Genomic DNA, 16,987 nt, shown 5'->3' with positions numbered 1-16,987 from the left:
TAATCTGCGGTGCTACTTTCCAGCTGGGTTCCTCAAACAAGCAACTTGAACTTCTGAGTCTCAATTTGCTAGCTGTAACCTGAACTTCAAAGACTGTTATCTACCTACAGGGAGGACCATGTCACCTACTGTGACATGCCAAGATCCTGACTCCAGGGGGAAAAAAAAAAATCCTGATTCCGGTCAGTCACGTTCATCAGGCTCAGGGTGAGGCCCAGGCAGGCCAAAACCTGGCCTATCTCTGCTCAAACTGGAGTTGCAGTCTGCTCCCCAGCCTGGGGGTTTATTTTGCCTAGAACCACTTTTTGTGGCCTCCTTGTTTCTCTCTGTCCCCCATCAACCCTCGTCCTGACAAATCCTCCTCTTTTTCCATTCCAGCTTATAAAGTCCTGTTTACTCCCGCGGCGTCTTCAGCCTCGCAAGACAGAACCCGGAGACGCAAGCAGCTATAGGGTTTCTCTTCCCATTTTCATAGTCGCAGACCGAGGCCCGCAGCGAGTTAGAAACGCTGGAGGGAGCGTGTTTCGGAGCCCCTCCCCCAGGCTGGGGCCCTAGGGGCCACTGAGAGACCGCGGTCTGGTAAGGGCCCCGTGTGCTGGGGGCGGGCGCGGGCGCAGCACCCAGGACCTGCGTTTCCCCCCGGCCGCCAGCAGCAGGCGTTGCGGCGGAGGCGCCCTCCGTACCCGAGCATTAACTTAAGAATAGCTCACACTAATCCCTGGCTGTGTGGAAACAGCGTTTTATTAAATGCTTCACACAGATTTGGTATAATAAAGATGAATATATTATATCTTTTGCCTCCCCCAGAGTGAGACAATAATGAGAGAGGAGAAAAAAAAAACAAAGTGAAACATAAATACAATGTAATGGGACTTGTGTCGAGGGACGCGTGGCCTGTCGGGGCTGCCATGCCGCGACCTTGCAGCGGGAGCTTGGGATGGGGTGGCTGGGGAGCCTGGATTCCAGCCTTCCTTGCCCAGCCAGCAGTCCCCGTCCGCCTCCCTCCACTCCCCCCAGCCAATTTCTCTGCCGCTAGGAGGACCTTCCCTCAGAGAGGCGCCCCTGGAGGGGTGAAAGAGTCGGGCGTCTGGCCACACCTGTACCCTGGTGTGGGCCTTGTGCCTTATCCTCCGCCCCCCAAGACCTGGTCTTCTGAAGACGTGGGCTACACAGGACAGACTGAGCAGATGGATAAAATCGAAAAATCCAGGTGCGAAGGCTTCAACCTGGGCTCTGCTTCGAAGAAGAGCTGCCCTCCCCGTCCCGCTCTTAGGGGGCTCTCCCTCAACAAGCTGGAGGTCCCCCACCCTGGGTGTCCTTTCCATCCTTCCCGGGGAGTGGCCAAAATCGTTTACCTGAAAAAAATTTCAAAGCTTTTCCGGCACACAAAAAAAGAATGCTTAGCGATTCAGCCCAACCCCTCCTCGCGAAGGTGGTGGCCGGCCCTGTGAGGGCTCGATTTGCCAGTCCAAGGGAGGCTGCCTGGCTCAAATTTAGGAGCGCCTCCTAATCGGAGGCAGGTTCGAATCCCACCTGTGCAGTTGACCAGCAAGACACAGTCTTAACCTCAGTTTCCTCTTCGGTAAAACCAAGATGTGGTGAGGACTGGAGAAGCTTCTAATGCCTGGGAACCCATCAGCTGTAAAAAAGAAAAATAAGCAGCTACCAGCTGCTCTTAAAATATTCGTTAAAATAAATGGTCGTTTTGGACCTAGTATTCTCCCGAAACTCACTTCCTCAGGCCCCAAGGCAGGCAACCCCTTTTCCCAAACAAATCGAATGACAGTCTCTCATCCATCACTCTCCCTAAATTTCTTGACCTTTGCCGCGTAAAGGCTCAGAGAGGTTAAGAGACTTACCCAAGAACACACTGCCGGGCAGTGGTGGAGCTGTCTGGGGTCCAGGTGCCATCAGTCCATCTCACTTGCCTCTGCAAAGACACCCCAGCCTGCCTCGTCCCCAGCGGCCTGGCCTCCGGAAGCCCAAGGCACCGAATCAAGAAAAACAAATGCGTAGAGGCGGAGGAAGAGGAGGCGGCGGCGGCAGAAGACAAGGATTCTGCTGGGGTGGAAGGAGGGATAAGCAGGGAAGGAGGGACGCGAGGTGCCTTCGGCCGGACTTCTCGTCGGGCTGCCCAAGACCTCCGGAGACCAGACTGGGGCCTCGGTCGCGCCGGCCCCGAAGGGCCAGCGTGTCAGCGCGAGGGTCTCCGGCGGCCCGAGGTTCACTTCGTAGGAGTGCGGAGGCTGATGGAGAGAGGGCGGGGCCGACTGCCTGGAAGTGAACGGCTCTGGAGAAGAGCCGGAGGAATCAAGCGACAGCGGATGTTGGACGGGATGAATGCGAACCCTCAAGATCAGAAACCCAGGGGCTGGTGGAAAGTGGAAAAGCCAGAGGAAGCTGGCTCTGCTCAAACGAAATAAGGTTGAAGATGGTGTGCATTTAGACAAGACCCCAATGCTGGGAAAGACTGAAGGCAGGAGGAGAAGGGGACGACAGAGAACGAGATGGTTGGATGACAACACCGACTCAATGAACATGAATTTGAGCAAGCTCCAGGAGATGGTGAAGGACAGGGAAGCCTGGCGTGCTGCAGTCAATGGGGTCTCAAAGAGTCGGAGAACAACGGGCCCAATGGCCTCCGGTGCTCCCTTCAGCGCCGGCTGACACGAGGTGGGGGCGCGAGGGTGGGCTGCCGCCTCGAGAACTGGATCTAGGGGGTGGGTGGGTCGGTGGGTCGGTGGGTCAGTGGGCGTGGGGTCGGGGAAGAAGCACAACCTGGGGATCCACCGTGGGTAAAAAGTCCCGCAGCTTCCCTGGAGCTCCATTCTGAGCACAAGGAAAATCCCGGCCCAGACGAAGCAGCCCCTGGGCACTCGGGCTCTGAGCACAGGAGCCCGCCTTCTCTTGGCTCAGAGCCACCCCGCCCACGTTCTCTGCGCGACTGGGCATTGCCGCAGCTCCCTTGCCCACAGGTCGGGCCCCCTCCTCCGCTATTCCGGCCCTGGTCCCGCTGCCTGTTTACTCTTGCCTGGGATCTTAAGAGCGGCTTCGCTGGGACCGGAGGGATTGGGGGGGGGGGGGGGGGAGGGACCAATGAGTCTCCTGGGATTGGGCCGGGCAGAACCCAGGATGCTAGTGGGCATGAGTCTTCCATCTGGCTCCCTCGTCAAGCGCGTTAGTGACCCCCCCCTTCCCCTCAGCCGAAAGGTGAGGCGCTAATGCAATGAGCCCCCACGCGGCTGCTGAATTATTCACGTGCAGTTTATTATAAGAAGCCTGACTCAGGCCTTTCTGGAGCCCGCCTAACCACGCTCGCTGGCTGGCTCCTAGGTCTCCTCCCCCCGCACCGCTTAGGTTCCTCCCCCATCCACCTGGCCTGGCCAGGCTCCTCTGCCTGGCGCCCTCCCACAGGCAGAGACCTCTGTGGTAGCCTGACCACCATTAGCGGTTTGGGGAGCTCAGGGACCCAGGAGTTAGGTTTAGGAGGAAATCAGTTCGTGGTGCTTCCGTAGATGGCATAGCGGCATAGTGAATGGAACCCCTATTGTGGACCCAGGACCAGCAAGGACTGGGGTGCAGCCTGTTCCCAACTCCCCCCTGCAGTCCCAAACAACCATCCCAAGAGCTCACCAGCCCATGTCCCAGGCTGCAGACCTGCTGAGGTGCACAGGAGACTAACCAACCTCAGCAGCTTGATGCCCAGGCCAGGGAGTGAGGGGCACTCTTTCTCCCCTTCTGGGTTGGGACTTCTGGCCTCCTGCTCAGCTTCGCTGCTTACCAGGAAAGTCGTCCTCACTTCTGGACCTACCCCAGTGCTTCTGGATTCTTATGGCTCATTTCAAATGCTACTCCCCATGGGGCAGAACCAGACACTACTCCCCCCACCCCACCACCCCACCACCCCCGGCCCCTATACTTTACCCTCTTCATAGTCCCCTGGGCTACTGGGGAAGAGGTGTATTTCCTGCCACTCCTACTGGCCCATCTCTCTCCTCCTTCTGTCTGTTCTTCCTCTCTGCTTCTGGGCTCAGAATAGGATGGGAGTCTGTTTTTGTTTTTAAAAAAAAAAAAAAAAGAGAGAGAGAGAGAGGTTAACAAACTCCATTCCTGAGTCAGGCCATACCACAGCTGAGTCCATAATTTAGGACACTTCCCACTTCCCATGGCCAAAAAGCATTAAAGAATGAGTTCTCTGTGCCCCTTCATGTATATTGGAGGTACTAGCCACAGGAGTGCCTCACACATCTGCACGCAGCTGGGAAAACAATGCACCTACCCTTCCCTCACTACCTTCGTCATCTCTGAGGGGGCACAGGCAGAGGTCCCTGCCTAGTTCTCCTTTTTTTCTCTTGTTCATTGTTTATTCATTCAACGAATGCATGGAGAGTTCTTCATATATGCCAGGCTGGCACAGGGCATGGAGAGGAGTTTCAGGTTCCCAAGTTCATAGCCAGGGGCAGAGAGGTAGGACAGACAACAACCAGCAGTTCTTGGCAATCTGACAGTGTTTCCATGGGGAATGTTTGAAGGGGCACAGAGGACAGAACAGGCAGGAAAGTTTCCCCAAGATGAGTTGAGCACTAAAAACAGCAAGAAGTGCCAGGAGGGAATTCCTTGGCGGTCCAGTGGTTAGGATTTCACACTCTCACTATCAGGCCCCAAGTTCAATCCCTGGTCAGGGAACTAAAATCTCATAAGCATGCAGCATAGAAAAAAAAAAAAGTGCCAGGAGGGCAGCAATAGATTTACTTCTGGCCTCAGGGTGAGGGAAGTAAAGGCCTGGGACCTAAAAGAGGGCTGCAAGAGTATGGTCACTTTGGCCTTGAGCATCTTTCCTCATCTCTATCTGTCCGTGTTACTCAGTGGTCTGTTGATCCCCCTACACTTCCAAAGGGCAATGTTACCCCATGCAGGACTGAAGCGCCAGAAAGAGGTTGGCTCATGTGGTGGAACCACCTGTCACTAGGTTCTAAAGGAGTTCAGTTCATGAAAGAAGTTGGGGAGGTGAGAAGAGAGAAGGAAGGAAAGGTGTTCTCCAAAAAAGTGCCCTGGTCTTAGAGCCTGCCCCCATCTCTCTTTGCCAGAAGAGGTCATGGTCAGAGACAGCAGGACAGGCCCAGAAGCAGATCCAGAAGCAGGCTTGGAGCCTGGCATGAATTTCAGAGCAGCTGGCTCCCTGCTCCCCAGGCCTGCAGAGAGGCAGCTTCTCTCTCTCTTCCCCTATTGGCCTGCTTCTGGCCTTAACCTTTTCTGGATCTCCAACCCCTTTTGAGAATCCAGTGTGTTACATAATATTGCCCCTGAAGAAATATGAACACTTGGGCTCATACATAATTTTACACACAATTTCTGGGATCTGCAGAGCCCCTAAAGTCCATTAAAAGAAACTTTGGGCTCTGGTTAAAAATTTTATGGTTCTAGGATTAAGATTTGAGTGAGGAGGAAAAAAACAACAACAACAGCCTTTAGGTCCTAACTACTCCCAAACAGGCTGTGTGACTTTGGCTGTGTTACTTAACTTCTCTGGGCTTTATTTTCCTTATATATAATCAGGGTAATAGCAGTAACTACCTCATAGGGTTGTGAGTAGTAAGTGAAATCAATAAAACTCTTAGCCGGAAGCCAAGCACATGGTAAGGGCTTATGGTGTTTATTGTCATGGTTATTATTGTTGTTGTTACTGCAGAAGGTGGCCCAGGGCAGAAAATAAAAACCAAGTGGGCAGTTCTGGTTCAGCCAGGGTGGCAGGAGTCTGCTTCTACAGCAGAAGAAACACTCTCTGAATTCCATGAGGAGTGTCACAGTAGCAGGTCCCTGGGGGACAAAAATGATCCCACTTGGTGGTCAAGTTAGCTCATTTCCAGCAATGTCAGAGCTTTTTTTCTCAAGGAAGCTCTGGCCTGAAGGCCAACATAATGCTTACACAAATAATCTGGAAATGAATGAAGCTACCAAAACAATCTGGATTAAAGCTGACAGCGCCTTTGGGGATTTATTTGAATTATTCTCCCATGCTAAGGAATAACTCCGTGTGTCAGTCTACAGTGTCCCCTATCCTCACAATTCATGCAATGTCCTTTCCCTCCTCTTTGTCTGAGGAAGGAAACTAGGGGAAAAGCAGATCTGGGTCAAAATAATCCCTTCCCCTTGCAGTGGAGATGGAATAAGGCTGGAATACCCTGGTGGTATAGACAGAAAGCAGGAATTCAGGAGTCAGGATGCAATATTGACCAGGCTCTGAAGATAGGCATTCCCTCTGTGGAACAGACTCCGGGACCAACTCCAGGGGAGAAGACAATGGCCCAGCTGACTGGGAAGTGGGGAACCCTATGGAGGCTTCCAGATCCAGCATTGGATGCCTGGAAGGGGGTTGAGCAGAAGGTGAGATCCTGGAATAATGGCATATTCCTTCCAATCAACCCCTACCCTACCTGTCTCTGAGTTACTTCCCTTTCCAAATTTCACGATCTCCAAAACTCCTCTGAGGTGGGACCACCAAAGCCCAAGCCTTTCCCCTCTACACAATTGTCTATACTCCATTTGCCTGACAAAAACTCATTCAACCAATACTTGAGGGTGTCCCCATTCTTGCCTAGCCTGTGAATGTCTGAAGTGGACAACCCCCACATCAAGGGCCCTGTCTCCTGGCAGGAGAGGGAATGAGGCTAAGGGCAGACCCCAACACAGCCCCGAGCTCTGCAGATGGGTTTGGGCTCTGCCGGTGGGTTTGGGCTCTCATGAGTTCAGAAGATTCCACCCTCCTACACATTGGGGTCTGTAGTGAGTTGGGGAAAAAAAAAAAAAAAAACAAAACAGTGGACTGGTTTTTGAAGATAATCTCGATGAGGTGTTGGATTTAGGGGACCCTGAACAAAAATGGGCAGGTGATACCACGTGCCCCCTGATTCCCCAGCTATGCTGGCCAGAGCTGCTTGGCCAGCCAAGAGTACAACCAGTTAGGCCAAAACCCTCAAAACTTTGGGACTGGACAGCAGGTACCTGCCAAGAAGGGAAGAAGATTTGGCGATGGTGGTTAGAAGGGGTAATGTAGCAGATGATTTCAGAATGTCCTGTGCACTTTGACACAACATGGCCATAAACTAAAGGTCCAGGGAAACAGGGATCCAGGGGAGAGCAGCACCCCGCTGCTCCCCAATTCACATTCCTCACCTTCCTGGCAACCTCACAATAATCCTGAATTCTGCTGTTCCTGAGGGACTGGGAGATGGGAGGAGCAGGGTTGTCCTTGCGATCCTGTCTTGCAGACCAGTATCAGGTGTGGAGAGATGAACAGACTGGAAGAATGGGGGAGGAAGAGTAGGGGTGAGAGCTCCTCTGGAGGATGAGGACCACAGAGTCCCCATTCCCTGATGTGGAGGGGCCTCCTCTGTATATGGCTCGCCTGAGGCTCTGGGTCATGGCTTTTGGGGTTATGGCAGGAATGGGGTATGGGCGAGAGGTGAGGTGGAATCCTAAGAGCAGGAAGTGAGAGGAGAGAGCAGACCCCTCTCCATCTCAGAGCTTCCAAGCCAGCAGGGTTCAGCTCTCTGGAACCCTCTTCTTCGGGTCCCTCTTCACCATCTCTGGATTCTGACCCCAGGCTCAACCTCACCTCACGGCTCCCAGAGTAGCACTGATGCATCAGAGACTGGCCTGCCTTGGGGATAGTTCTGCATCTCTGGGGGAACATTCTCACCATTCCTGCTTCTAAAGTACCTGTGCTTTCCCCAAAATGCAGGACAAAGATGGGGAGAGGGTAAATAGCTCTTCCCAATACTGCCAGGCAGGCCTGGGGCAGTCACTGGGGTCCCAAACAAGAATCCTCTCTCCCTACACTGTCCTTTTTTAGTCTGGAGAGCTACAAGCCCTTTTCCAAACAAACAAGTAACCGGGAGATAAGACACTGATCTCTGATGCTCAGAGGTCCCTATGCTAGAGGCATCCAGGGAAAGAACCTGTCCCCTGCCCCGCAGCCCAGCTTGGTCTTCTTTCTGGAGCAGGTAGGACAGGGCAAGAAGCCCAAGAGGTCCTATTCTTCCCATCCCAGCCTCTGAGCTGGGCCACGGTCCTCTGCACTGGCCTCTCTGGAGCCATCTCTGGACCAAGCAGGGCTGCCAGACTGCGCTGCCTGCCCCGGAGTTTACAAACAAAGCCAGGGAAAGGGCTGGGGCTGTGTGTGAGGACAGCAGCTTTTCCTCCCTCAGCTGCGGCCAGTCCCCTCCTCCCCTCCTTTCTACAGGGGCAGAAACAGAAGACTAGGGTGGCAGGGCAAGTAGCTGTATACAAACCAAAGGAAGGACTCAAGAGAAAAAAAAAACTAGGGGCACAACCCCCTTGGGTGCCTCAGGGGAATGAATAACATAGACATGCCCACATACCCACAAGTTCACATACGTTTACACAAATATATCCTTGGAGAACCACACACATATATACATATTCGAACACATACACATTCAAATACCGATGCACACAAATGCTCGCTTGATACGCACAGAGTTCGGGCCATAGGGTTGCCAGAGTCCAGTCTCACTCGAACCCCAGCTCCCTGCGGGTTCCTGAGAGCGCAGCCCCAGCCGTGACCCGACCCTCTCTGGGCCCCCCGCCCCGCATCCGGAACAGCTGGAGTCGGCCTGGTGGTGTACTCGAGCCGGGCGCTGGGCTGGGCGGGGCCGGCAGCGGGGCCCCGGCCGGGGCCCGGCAGAGCGCAGCTGGGAGGCCCTGAGCCTGCCCCGTTAGCCCCGGCACCCGGCCCGGCTACCTCGGCCGGACGCCGATCACCAGACGGGCGGTGGCCCCAGTCGGCCCGGAGAGCAGAGGCCGGAAAAGAGTGTGCAAGATTGCGAGAGGAGGTAAGGCTGTCGCTTCGGCTCCGGCCGGGGAAGAGGTGCCTAGAGCCATCAACAACTACCCTCGCTCCACCTCTCGGCTGGGTAAGGCTGTGTCCTCGGACTGGCCTCCTCCCCCAACCCCTGGGATTCCCCCACCCCTGTGTCCTGTGTCGCCTCACCCAGGGCTGCAGAACCTCCTCGGACCTACCGCGGGCCACCCCGAGGGCTGCAGATTCCTTCCGCCAGGCGCGTCGCCCAAGGCCGTGGGTGAGGGGTGAGTGGGTCTAGGGGTAGGGGCGCTGTGTCCTTGATCTCAGCTCGACAAAGTCTGCTCTGGGTGGCGACGGGGCCCACCCAGGCTCCCGGTCTTACCTGGCCCGCGCGGCGGCTGCATACCTCCCCGGCTGTGCTCTTGCCGCCCTTCTCGGGCGCAAAATCCCGGGTTGGAGAGCCCGAGACCTCCGGGCCAGCGCTGCCATCACAGCCAGGCCGGCGGGAGGCGGGTGCTCCGGGAGGGCGGCTCGCAGTTTGGGGTGGGGGCGGCGGCTTTTCAGTCGCCGGAGGTTCGGGTGCAATAAAGGCGCGGCTAATGTAATTTACAAACAGCTCGGGCCGAGCGCGGCGCAGTGCCCGGACTGACAGGCGCATTAGGCAGGCTAATTCCAGCCGGCTCCTCCTACCCCAGGCCCGCTAATTAATGAGCTTCCCAACTTAGAGCCGCCTGCATTGGACAGACAGAGAGTGAAAGAGAGGACGAGGGAGAGGGAGCGAAGGAGAGAGACGGGGGGAGCAGAGAAGAGAGAAGAGGGAGGGAGAGAGGGAGGGAGAGAACGGGAGGAGAGAACAGAGAGAAAGAAGAGAGGAAAAAGACGGAGAAAGAAAGAGACAGAAGTGCCGCTGCAGATAATTGATGACTCCTCGATCAAGGCTAACTTGTTAGCAATAGTCAATTGCCCCATCTCTCCGCCTCCCCTCGCAGTACGGGATCGGCGCCCTCGCCTCGGCTCTTCCAACTGCTGCCGCCAGGACCGTGGGCCAGGAACCGCCGCGGAGCCACCTGACACCTTTAAATAGCACCGGGGCTGGCGAAACTGGAGCCCCGCGCGGCGCGCCCCGGCTCGGGCCTCGGATTGCTGGAAGCCCCGGCGGCGGCAGCGCCAGCGTCAGCGCCCTCCTCCTGGGGCCCCGTGCGGCTCTGCTCGCCTCTGCCGTTGCGCTAATCGGCCCCGAGCCCGGCCCGCGCCCTGCCCGGCGCGGCCTCCTTCCCGTCTGCTTCCCGCCGCGCCGTCCGGCGCCCGAGCTGCCCGCGGGCTGGGTCCCCGAGGCCCGAGCCGCCGAGGCCGGGCCCCCAAACGAGGCCGAGATGACTTCCAAGGAGGACAGCAAGGCGGCGCCGGGGGAGGAGAGGCGGCGCAGCCCGCTGGACCACCTGCCCCCTCCCGCCAACTCCAACAAGCCGCTGACGCCGTTCAGCATCGAGGACATCCTCAACAAGCCGTCTGTGCGGAGAAGTTACTCGCTGTGCGGGGCGGCGCACCTGCTGGCGGCCGCGGACAAGCACGCGCCGGGCGGCTTGCCCCTGGCGGGCCGCGCGCTGCTCTCTCAGACCTCGCCGCTGTGCGCGCTTGAGGAGCTCGCTAGCAAGACTTTTAAGGGGCTGGAGGTCAGCGTCCTGCAGGCAGCCGAAGGTAGGCGCCGCCACTGGGTTCCCCCGCGCCCAGCACCCCGCGACCTGTTCCGTGTGTCCCACGCTTACTGCCCTGTATCTCTGCCCGCCTCACCCCCCCCCACCCACGCCGGTCGTCAGGGCCCTCCAACCCAAGCCGCCGCCACTGGGAGTGGAGATGCGTGGAACAGGACCCAAACCCTGTCTCCTAGGGACCTCGGGATAGGCTAGAGTCGAGTGACCGCGGAGGGGAGGCGGGAACCCAAGATTTCTCCGCAGTCTGCCTGGCTCCCTCCCATTCTCAGTGGCCTGCTAACTCCTAGCCCTGTTCCTGGGGTGCGGAATGGAGAGCCTTTGCTGGGACCTTTTGAATAGCAGTAGAGTCGTGTTGATTGCGACGAGGTGGAGAGCCAACATTCACACCCAGTCAGAGCGTCCCTGTCTGGCTCTCTTATGTTCTAGCGACCTCGGTTCTTTCAAACGAACTCTCAGGTGACGGGGCAGAGATCAAAACAATTTTTCCTAGGGACTTCCGGTAGACGAGAGATGGAGGAAGGGGGCTTGCCATAGCCTAGGCTTGCCCTAGTCCAGGTGGCCGAATCTAATCCGAGAAGGGAACAGCGGCAGACTGATGGCCGGATGGGTCTAGGTGGGGTGAGTAAGAGCCGGGGTGGGGTCTCCTCTCCCCGGGCGCAAGACTATACTCTGGTTTCCTCGCAGGCCGTGACGGGATGACCATCTTTGGGCAGCGGCAGACCCCCAAAAAGCGAAGAAAGTCGCGCACAGCCTTCACCAATCACCAGATCTATGAGTTGGAGAAGCGCTTTCTCTACCAGAAGTACCTGTCCCCCGCCGATCGCGACCAAATTGCGCAGCAGCTGGGCCTCACCAATGCTCAGGTCATCACCTGGTTCCAGAATCGGCGAGCCAAGCTTAAACGGGACCTGGAGGAGATGAAGGCCGACGTGGAGTCCGCCAAGAAACTGGGCCCTAGCGGGCAGATGGACATCGTGGCGCTGGCCGAACTCGAGCAGAACTCGGAGGCCGCAGGCGGCGGCGGCGGCGGCTGCGGCAGGGCTAAGTCAAGGCCTGGCTCTCCGGCACTCCCCCCAGGCGCCCCGCAGGCCCCGGGCGCCGGGCCCCTGCAGCTCTCGCCAGCCTCCCCGCTCACAGACCAGCCAGCCAGCAGCCAGGACTGCTCGGAGGACGAGGAAGACGAAGAAATCGACGTGGACGATTGAGCGGCGCCCGGCATCTTCCACCGCCCCCCGGGCTCCGAGCGCCGGATGTCCGCCGCCTCCCGGACCGGACCGCCGAGGGGAGCTGGGACCTCCTCTGCAACTCCCGCCTTCTCCCCGTCCTTGGCCCGGACTCGGCTCCCGGCAGCCGCCTCTTCCCTCTCGAAGCAATAAACCCGGGCTGACCGGCGGAGCCGGTCGCCGCGCGCGGCCTCCACCGCCCCGGGAGCCCTCGCCGTGCAATTCTGTATGGCTTGTGTATAAATATTTAAGCCTATATACCGGGTTCTTCCCAGCGCAGCCTGAATTCTTCCTTTCTTTTATTTGTTAAAGTTCCAGAGATTTCCTTGATTTCAAAGCTCAGGCTGCCGGCTTTGCTGAGGGCGAGGCAGAATCGAGGGTAACAAACACTTAACCTCGAGGTCTGGGGGAGGAGGCCGCCCCGACTTTTTGATTTTTCTCTGCATGTGGCGAATGCACCGGTCCTCTCCCTCCTCACCTCCCTAGACCTATTGCAGTTTTCTTTTCTTCCCTTCTGCCTTTATTTCCCCCACGCGTGGGAAGGGACTGAGGGGGACAACCGGGTCCTGACTTGCAAGGTTTAAATCAGTTTTCTCCCCCCACAATCCCCCCGGCAAGGAAAGTCTGTTTTCGATGCCATTTCTGCCTCCTTATGCCCAGAAACGTTATTTTAAAGATTCCTTCCCACCCTCTCTTGGTTGCCTTGGACTGACTACTGGGGTCCAGGTCTTAGGGACAAAGCAGGGGGAAATCCAGCAACCAATCAACCAACGAAAACAGAACCCAAAGTCCAAGCATTATTTTTTACTCTTTTTAGAATTTCTTTGCATGTGACAGAGACTGAGAGGAGGCCCACCTCAACCCTCACCCACCTCCTCCACAGCTCTGGGTCTGTCTTGCAGTCTCCAATGCCCTGCTCCTAGCTCGTCTTGGCCAGACAAGGGTGGCTGGATGAGGGTGGGTCCCGCGTGCCACTCCCCTTCTCCTGCTCTGCCCTCTCCCTCCCGGACTGTACCTAAGGCCTCTTTCTCCGATAAATAAAGTCTTTGCCATTTTACTAGAACCGGCGGTGACCGTGTCTGAATGAGTGGACCTTCTTCAGTGAAGCCGCGGCAGGCTCGGTGTCTCTCGGCTCCTGCTCTCGGGCTGCCTAGGCCTTGGCGATTTGGAGGAGTTTCGGGGCAGGCGTGAGAATGAAGGGTGAGGGGGAAGTGGTGAGAGAGAGGAGGCGCTTGTTGCCCACGAACACGCGGCAGCTACCAAATGGTGAGGGGGCGAGAGAAGCGGGCTTCGCCAGGTCCGGGTAAAAAGTGAGGCGTACAATGCTGGGAGGAAATCTGTGCGTACTTTGAGGGCGCCACGGGTGCAAAATTAATTTATGTGGGGCAAAGGCTGAGGGTGGGGGGACTTGCCCTGGGGTTCGTGCCTCGCAGCCAGGACCCAAGGGTATTCTTCCTGCGCTCCCCGGGACACCGGCTAAGCCTTGGGTGGTACAGCTCAATCGGACAGCGGGGTGGAGCCTGAGGGCTCCCAAGTTTCGGTTCGCCAGAGGGCCTCAGCCTTGGGGGAGGAAAGAAAATAAAGCCAAAAGCACGAGGGGAGACTAAATTGCTGACACGGGCACAGGAAGATGTGAGCCCGAGGCGTCTGTGAGTTGGGATGGATTTCTGGTAATGCTCACAAATTCTGGGCCCCGAACGCTGCTGGGGACAGAGACAAATCTACCAAGAACTCTGCGGGGGGCTGGTGGGGGTGTCCCAGAGCCCCGAGTGCGGCTGGGGCACGAACAGGGGCAGCTTTCACTTTTCCGAACGGACCGGGTTTCTCTCTGGGCTTTTGTTATCACTGGGCTGGCGAGTGGCCGCTGTCACTAGAGGAAGGTCCCGCCTCCAGGCCACTCGGCTCTCTTTCTAAGCAAAATTGATGTGAGAAATGCGCATCTGTTCTCGGGCAGGCGCTGGGGCCCCGGGGCCTGAATCCGAACGTGCGAGTCCACGAGGAAACTAAGGGAGAAAAATAGAAAAAGGAGAACAGAAAAAAAAAAAAACACTTCAAAATCTGATCGAGAAAGTGGAAAGCCACAGAGACGAGGGGAGAAAGAGGAAAAGCTACACACACACAGAGAAACAGAAACAGAGACGGAGAGAGAAAAAGGAAATGGGGGAAAGAGAGGAGCGGCGAGAGCGAAAGAAGGAAAGAGGCGGCCGGGCCGCCGGGCCGGCGTGAGGCCGGTTCCTCCCGGGCGACATAAATCGCCCTCTCAGGATGGATGGGTCTGTAATTCGGAGCGCGGACCATGAAGGCCGGGACGAATGGACCCGGGCGGCCGCTGACAGGCGACAATAGCCGGGCCCAGCCCCCCGCGGCTCCGGGTGCGGGCGCGGCCACGGCCCTCCGCAGCCCAGAGCGCGCCGGCGCTGGCGACCATATGGTTTTTGAATTTTCTTCACAATTTGTAGACAATTTGATGGATTAGGTCCCCGCGCGCGCCTCCCCGGCACAAAGACGGCGCAGGGACCGCGGCGCGGCGGTCACTCGGGCATCTGCGCCCGCCGTGCGCACCCCGCCCCCGCCCGGCCCCCGCCCCGCGCCCGGAGCCCGGGGCCGCCCGCCCAACACGCCCATGAATCCCAATGAAGCGGCCCTGGCACCTCCGGCCGCTCCCCGCTTCGCGGCCCCGGGCCGGGCCCTGCTGGGTCCCTTCGGGCTGGGGGCGGCGGCCCCGGGGCTAAGCCCACCCGAGCTGCGGGGCCCGCGGGGCGCGCAGCTAAGCAGGCGCATCGGGGCTGAGGAGAAACGGGGCCATTTATCCGCCCGTCTAGTTAAAGCGGGTTATTTGTTTGCTTCCCTGGCCTCCCCCTCCCCTCCCCCTTCCCTCCTCCCCCTCCTTCCCCTTCTGCCTTTTATTCTTTTGTCTCTAAATGGATTTAATGAGCCTGAAAAACATGACAATTGAATATAACCAAGAAATAAAAAATAACGAGGGAGGAAGGAAGGAGGAAAAGAAAGAAGGAAAGAAGGAAGGGGAAAGATTAATAAAATAAAGGGGAAAATCCATTCAATTCAGCAAATGTTTGTTGTGCGTCTTTTCTGCACCAGGCCACGCTGAGGGCTGGGGAAATGGAAACGAATCAGATCCAGTTCCGGCCCTCAAGGAACTCCCAGTCTAGCGGACGGGTCCCGCCGTACCCCAGCGAAGACACAGGAGACTGGGCCGAGGGGCAGGGAAGCGCCTTTTGAAGAGCTCGGAGAAACGACTTCGGGCTCGGGGTAGAGGGGGCTTCAGGGAGGAGGTGGCTTTGGACCCAGGCCTGGAAAGACGAGGAGGAATTCGTTGTTTCTATAGGCCAGAGAGAAGGCGGGAGGAAGGAGGGACTGCAGTCGTCGGAAGGAAGAGAGAGGCGAACGCTGAGCCCAAGGAGGCCGGAGGAGAGCGCGCCGTGCAGGGTCCCACACCGTTTGGGGAGCGGTTTCAAGCCGCCCCGGCGCAGTCTTCTCGGCTGCGCTGGATTCCATGCCTCCGCCAGGCTGCCCGTGGGCTTCCGGAGCCTCGCTGACAGCGCGCGTGGCCTTGGAGGTCCGACTCGTTCGACCGGGCAGCGTGGTGCGAGGCTAGTCTGGCTCCATCGCGCAGGGAGGCGGCGGCGACCGAGGGCAAGGGCTGAGGGACTTGTCTGGGGACTGGAGGGAGGAGCTGGGATCAAGGAGGCCTGGGCTGTAGCTCACCCTCTCCCAGGCAATCCCGGCTCCGATGAGAGCAGCTACCCGCGCGCCGCCCCGGGCGCTGGGATGGCCTTGGCCGAGCTTCGGGCGCTACAGCGAGAACCCGTGATGTGAGAGGCCCTCCAACCCAAGTGCGGGCCCTGGTCTCCTCGCAGGCTCCGGCCCGGCGGGCCTCGGGTGCGGCTGTGCGTGGCGTGCTCACTGCATGTGTGCGCTCTGTGGGGGCCGGGCGCGTGCATTATGTGTTTATTCTCCGAGAGTGAGTGTACGTGCAAGTGTGGCCTGGATCGTGTGAGGGGCTGTGGGCCCTGAGCCCATTCTCGGGGCGAGGTTCGTTAAGGTTCGGGACCCTCCGGGCCGCCAGCCCTGTTGCCAGAGTTACTTTACCGCCCGGGGCCGTCGCGGGCCTGCGTACTCAGGATTCTGGCCTCTCTGCAGACCCACTTTCGCTTCCCCGCTGCCCTGGAGAAGCGGCCTGGCTCTGCCTCTTCCTTCAAGGGACGCGGGCAGGTTCTGCTCTCCGGCCCGGGACCCCGCGGCGCGGACGGGCTGGGCCCCTCTGCGCTATCTGGCTAGCTCTGCTTTCCCCGCTCCGCCTTCCCCGGCCCGGGGGGCCGGCGGGCGGCGCCGGGTGAGACCAGGAGGCGCAGTTCCTTATTTTACGAGGTGTCGGGCCGGTGTCAGACGCAGCTCCGATAAGTAATACTCCAGTCTGAGGGACCAGAACGTGGTAATTAATCCCAAAGACTTAAGTGTATTTTAGTTCAGGAGAAAAAAAATCACTAATTCAATCGTCCGGAAAATTGAAGTTTGATGCATGAGTCCCCCCTGAAAGGGACGGGCTGGGGCCGCGCGCCTCCCCTCCGCCCCTGCCAGTCGCCGCGGGGACCCCCTCCTCCCCACCCTTCTGAGCCTCCAGGTCCAGGGAAGTCCACTCACCCCGCCCAGCATGTCTCCAACAGCTAGAACCCAGGGGCACCTTGATTTTGCTCCCTACCCTAATAACCAACCCTTTTTCTTGGGGCCCAGAAAGTAGTTTGTGCTGAGAATACAGATGTTCCACACACACACCCCCCTGGGAAAGAGGCCTAAGGGAGCGCAGGTGTAGGGGGAGTGGCTAGATAAGGGGCCCAGAGTGGACTGGGGTGGGGGCTGCAGGATATGTGGGTGAGGGGACCCGGAATCTGAGCAAACTGGGATCATGAGGGTCAGCAGGTCCGAAGCTGCAGTAGTAAGGTGGAGAGGACCCTGGTCGGCTGTGGGAGGAGTCTGTGGTTGTGCTGGGTGGTGATGGTTAGGCTGTAGAACTATGGGTGGTTGGTTTGTGTGGGAACTGGATGCCTCCCTAGACTGTGCGCCTGTGCCAATGAGGTCCTGGGCAGAGGTCAGCAGACCTGGGGGAGCTGGGAGCCTGATGCTGGGTGGGTTTACAGTGTTTGCCAAAGATGAGGCTCAGGACTGGAGCAAAGGAAGGTGGTGGTCCTGGGCCTGTGCATGTGTCTGAG

The 16,987-nt window shown here is 58.0% G+C and overlaps 2 protein-coding genes across 5 annotated transcripts; one reads left to right on the top strand and one right to left on the bottom strand.

The window, feature by feature from the left end:
- Nucleotides 1-786: 786 nt before the first annotated feature.
- On the bottom strand, nt 787-9,848 carry LOC128067807 (uncharacterized). 2 transcript variants are annotated; one of them, XM_052660876.1, is made up of 5 exons: nt 9,207-9,848; nt 7,174-7,298; nt 3,925-4,048; nt 1,860-1,930; nt 787-1,639 (listed from the first exon to the last, which is right to left on the bottom strand). In XM_052660876.1, the coding sequence occupies exons 1-5, from the start codon at nt 9,480-9,482 to the stop codon at nt 1,636-1,638; spliced, it is 600 nt and encodes a 199-aa protein (XP_052516836.1). In that variant the 5' UTR covers nt 9,483-9,848; the 3' UTR covers nt 787-1,635. The 2 variants fall into 2 exon arrangements, with proteins under 2 accessions (XP_052516836.1, XP_052516837.1); XM_052660877.1 differs by lacking the exon at nt 1,860-1,930 and having other exon boundaries at nt 790-1,639.
- Nucleotides 8,693-11,981, top strand: LBX1 (ladybird homeobox 1). 3 transcript variants are annotated; one of them, XM_052660873.1, is made up of 4 exons: nt 8,693-8,855; nt 9,018-9,108; nt 9,814-10,522; nt 11,221-11,981. In XM_052660873.1, the coding sequence occupies exons 3-4, from the start codon at nt 10,198-10,200 to the stop codon at nt 11,739-11,741; spliced, it is 846 nt and encodes a 281-aa protein (XP_052516833.1). In that variant the 5' UTR covers nt 8,693-8,855; nt 9,018-9,108; nt 9,814-10,197; the 3' UTR covers nt 11,742-11,981. The 3 variants fall into 3 exon arrangements, with proteins under 3 accessions (XP_052516833.1, XP_052516835.1, XP_052516834.1); XM_052660875.1 differs by lacking the exon at nt 9,018-9,108; XM_052660874.1 differs by lacking the exon at nt 8,693-8,855 and having other exon boundaries at nt 8,877-9,108.
- The last annotated feature ends 5,006 nt before the right edge of the window (nt 11,982-16,987 follow it).

Source organism: Budorcas taxicolor, chromosome 23 (assembly GCF_023091745.1).
Source record: "Budorcas taxicolor isolate Tak-1 chromosome 23, Takin1.1, whole genome shotgun sequence".
NCBI lineage: Eukaryota > Metazoa > Chordata > Mammalia > Artiodactyla > Bovidae > Budorcas > Budorcas taxicolor.
This window is presented reverse-complemented; position numbering and strand designations above follow the sequence as displayed.

Bases quoted from the DNA above. Each gene is read 5' to 3' on its own strand.
- LBX1 (XM_052660875.1), top strand. From the start codon at position 10,198: ATGACTTCCAAGGAGGACAGCAAGGCGGCGCCGGGGGAGGAGAGGCGG. The intron at 10,523-11,220 runs GTAGGCGCCGCC...GTTTCCTCGCAG, and splicing joins CGTCCTGCAGGCAGCCGAAG to GCCGTGACGGGATGACCATC.
- LOC128067807 (XM_052660876.1), bottom strand. From the start codon at position 9,482: ATGCGCCTGTCAGTCCGGGCACTGCGCCGCGCTCGGCCCGAGCTGTTT. The intron at 4,049-7,173 runs GTGAGGAATGTG...AAACAAAAACAG, and splicing joins ATTGTGAGGTTGCCAGGAAG to ACTCCCATCCTATTCTGAGC. The intron at 1,931-3,924 runs GTAAAGTATAGG...GTGTCTTTGCAG, and splicing joins CCCAGGGGACTATGAAGAGG to AGGCAAGTGAGATGGACTGA.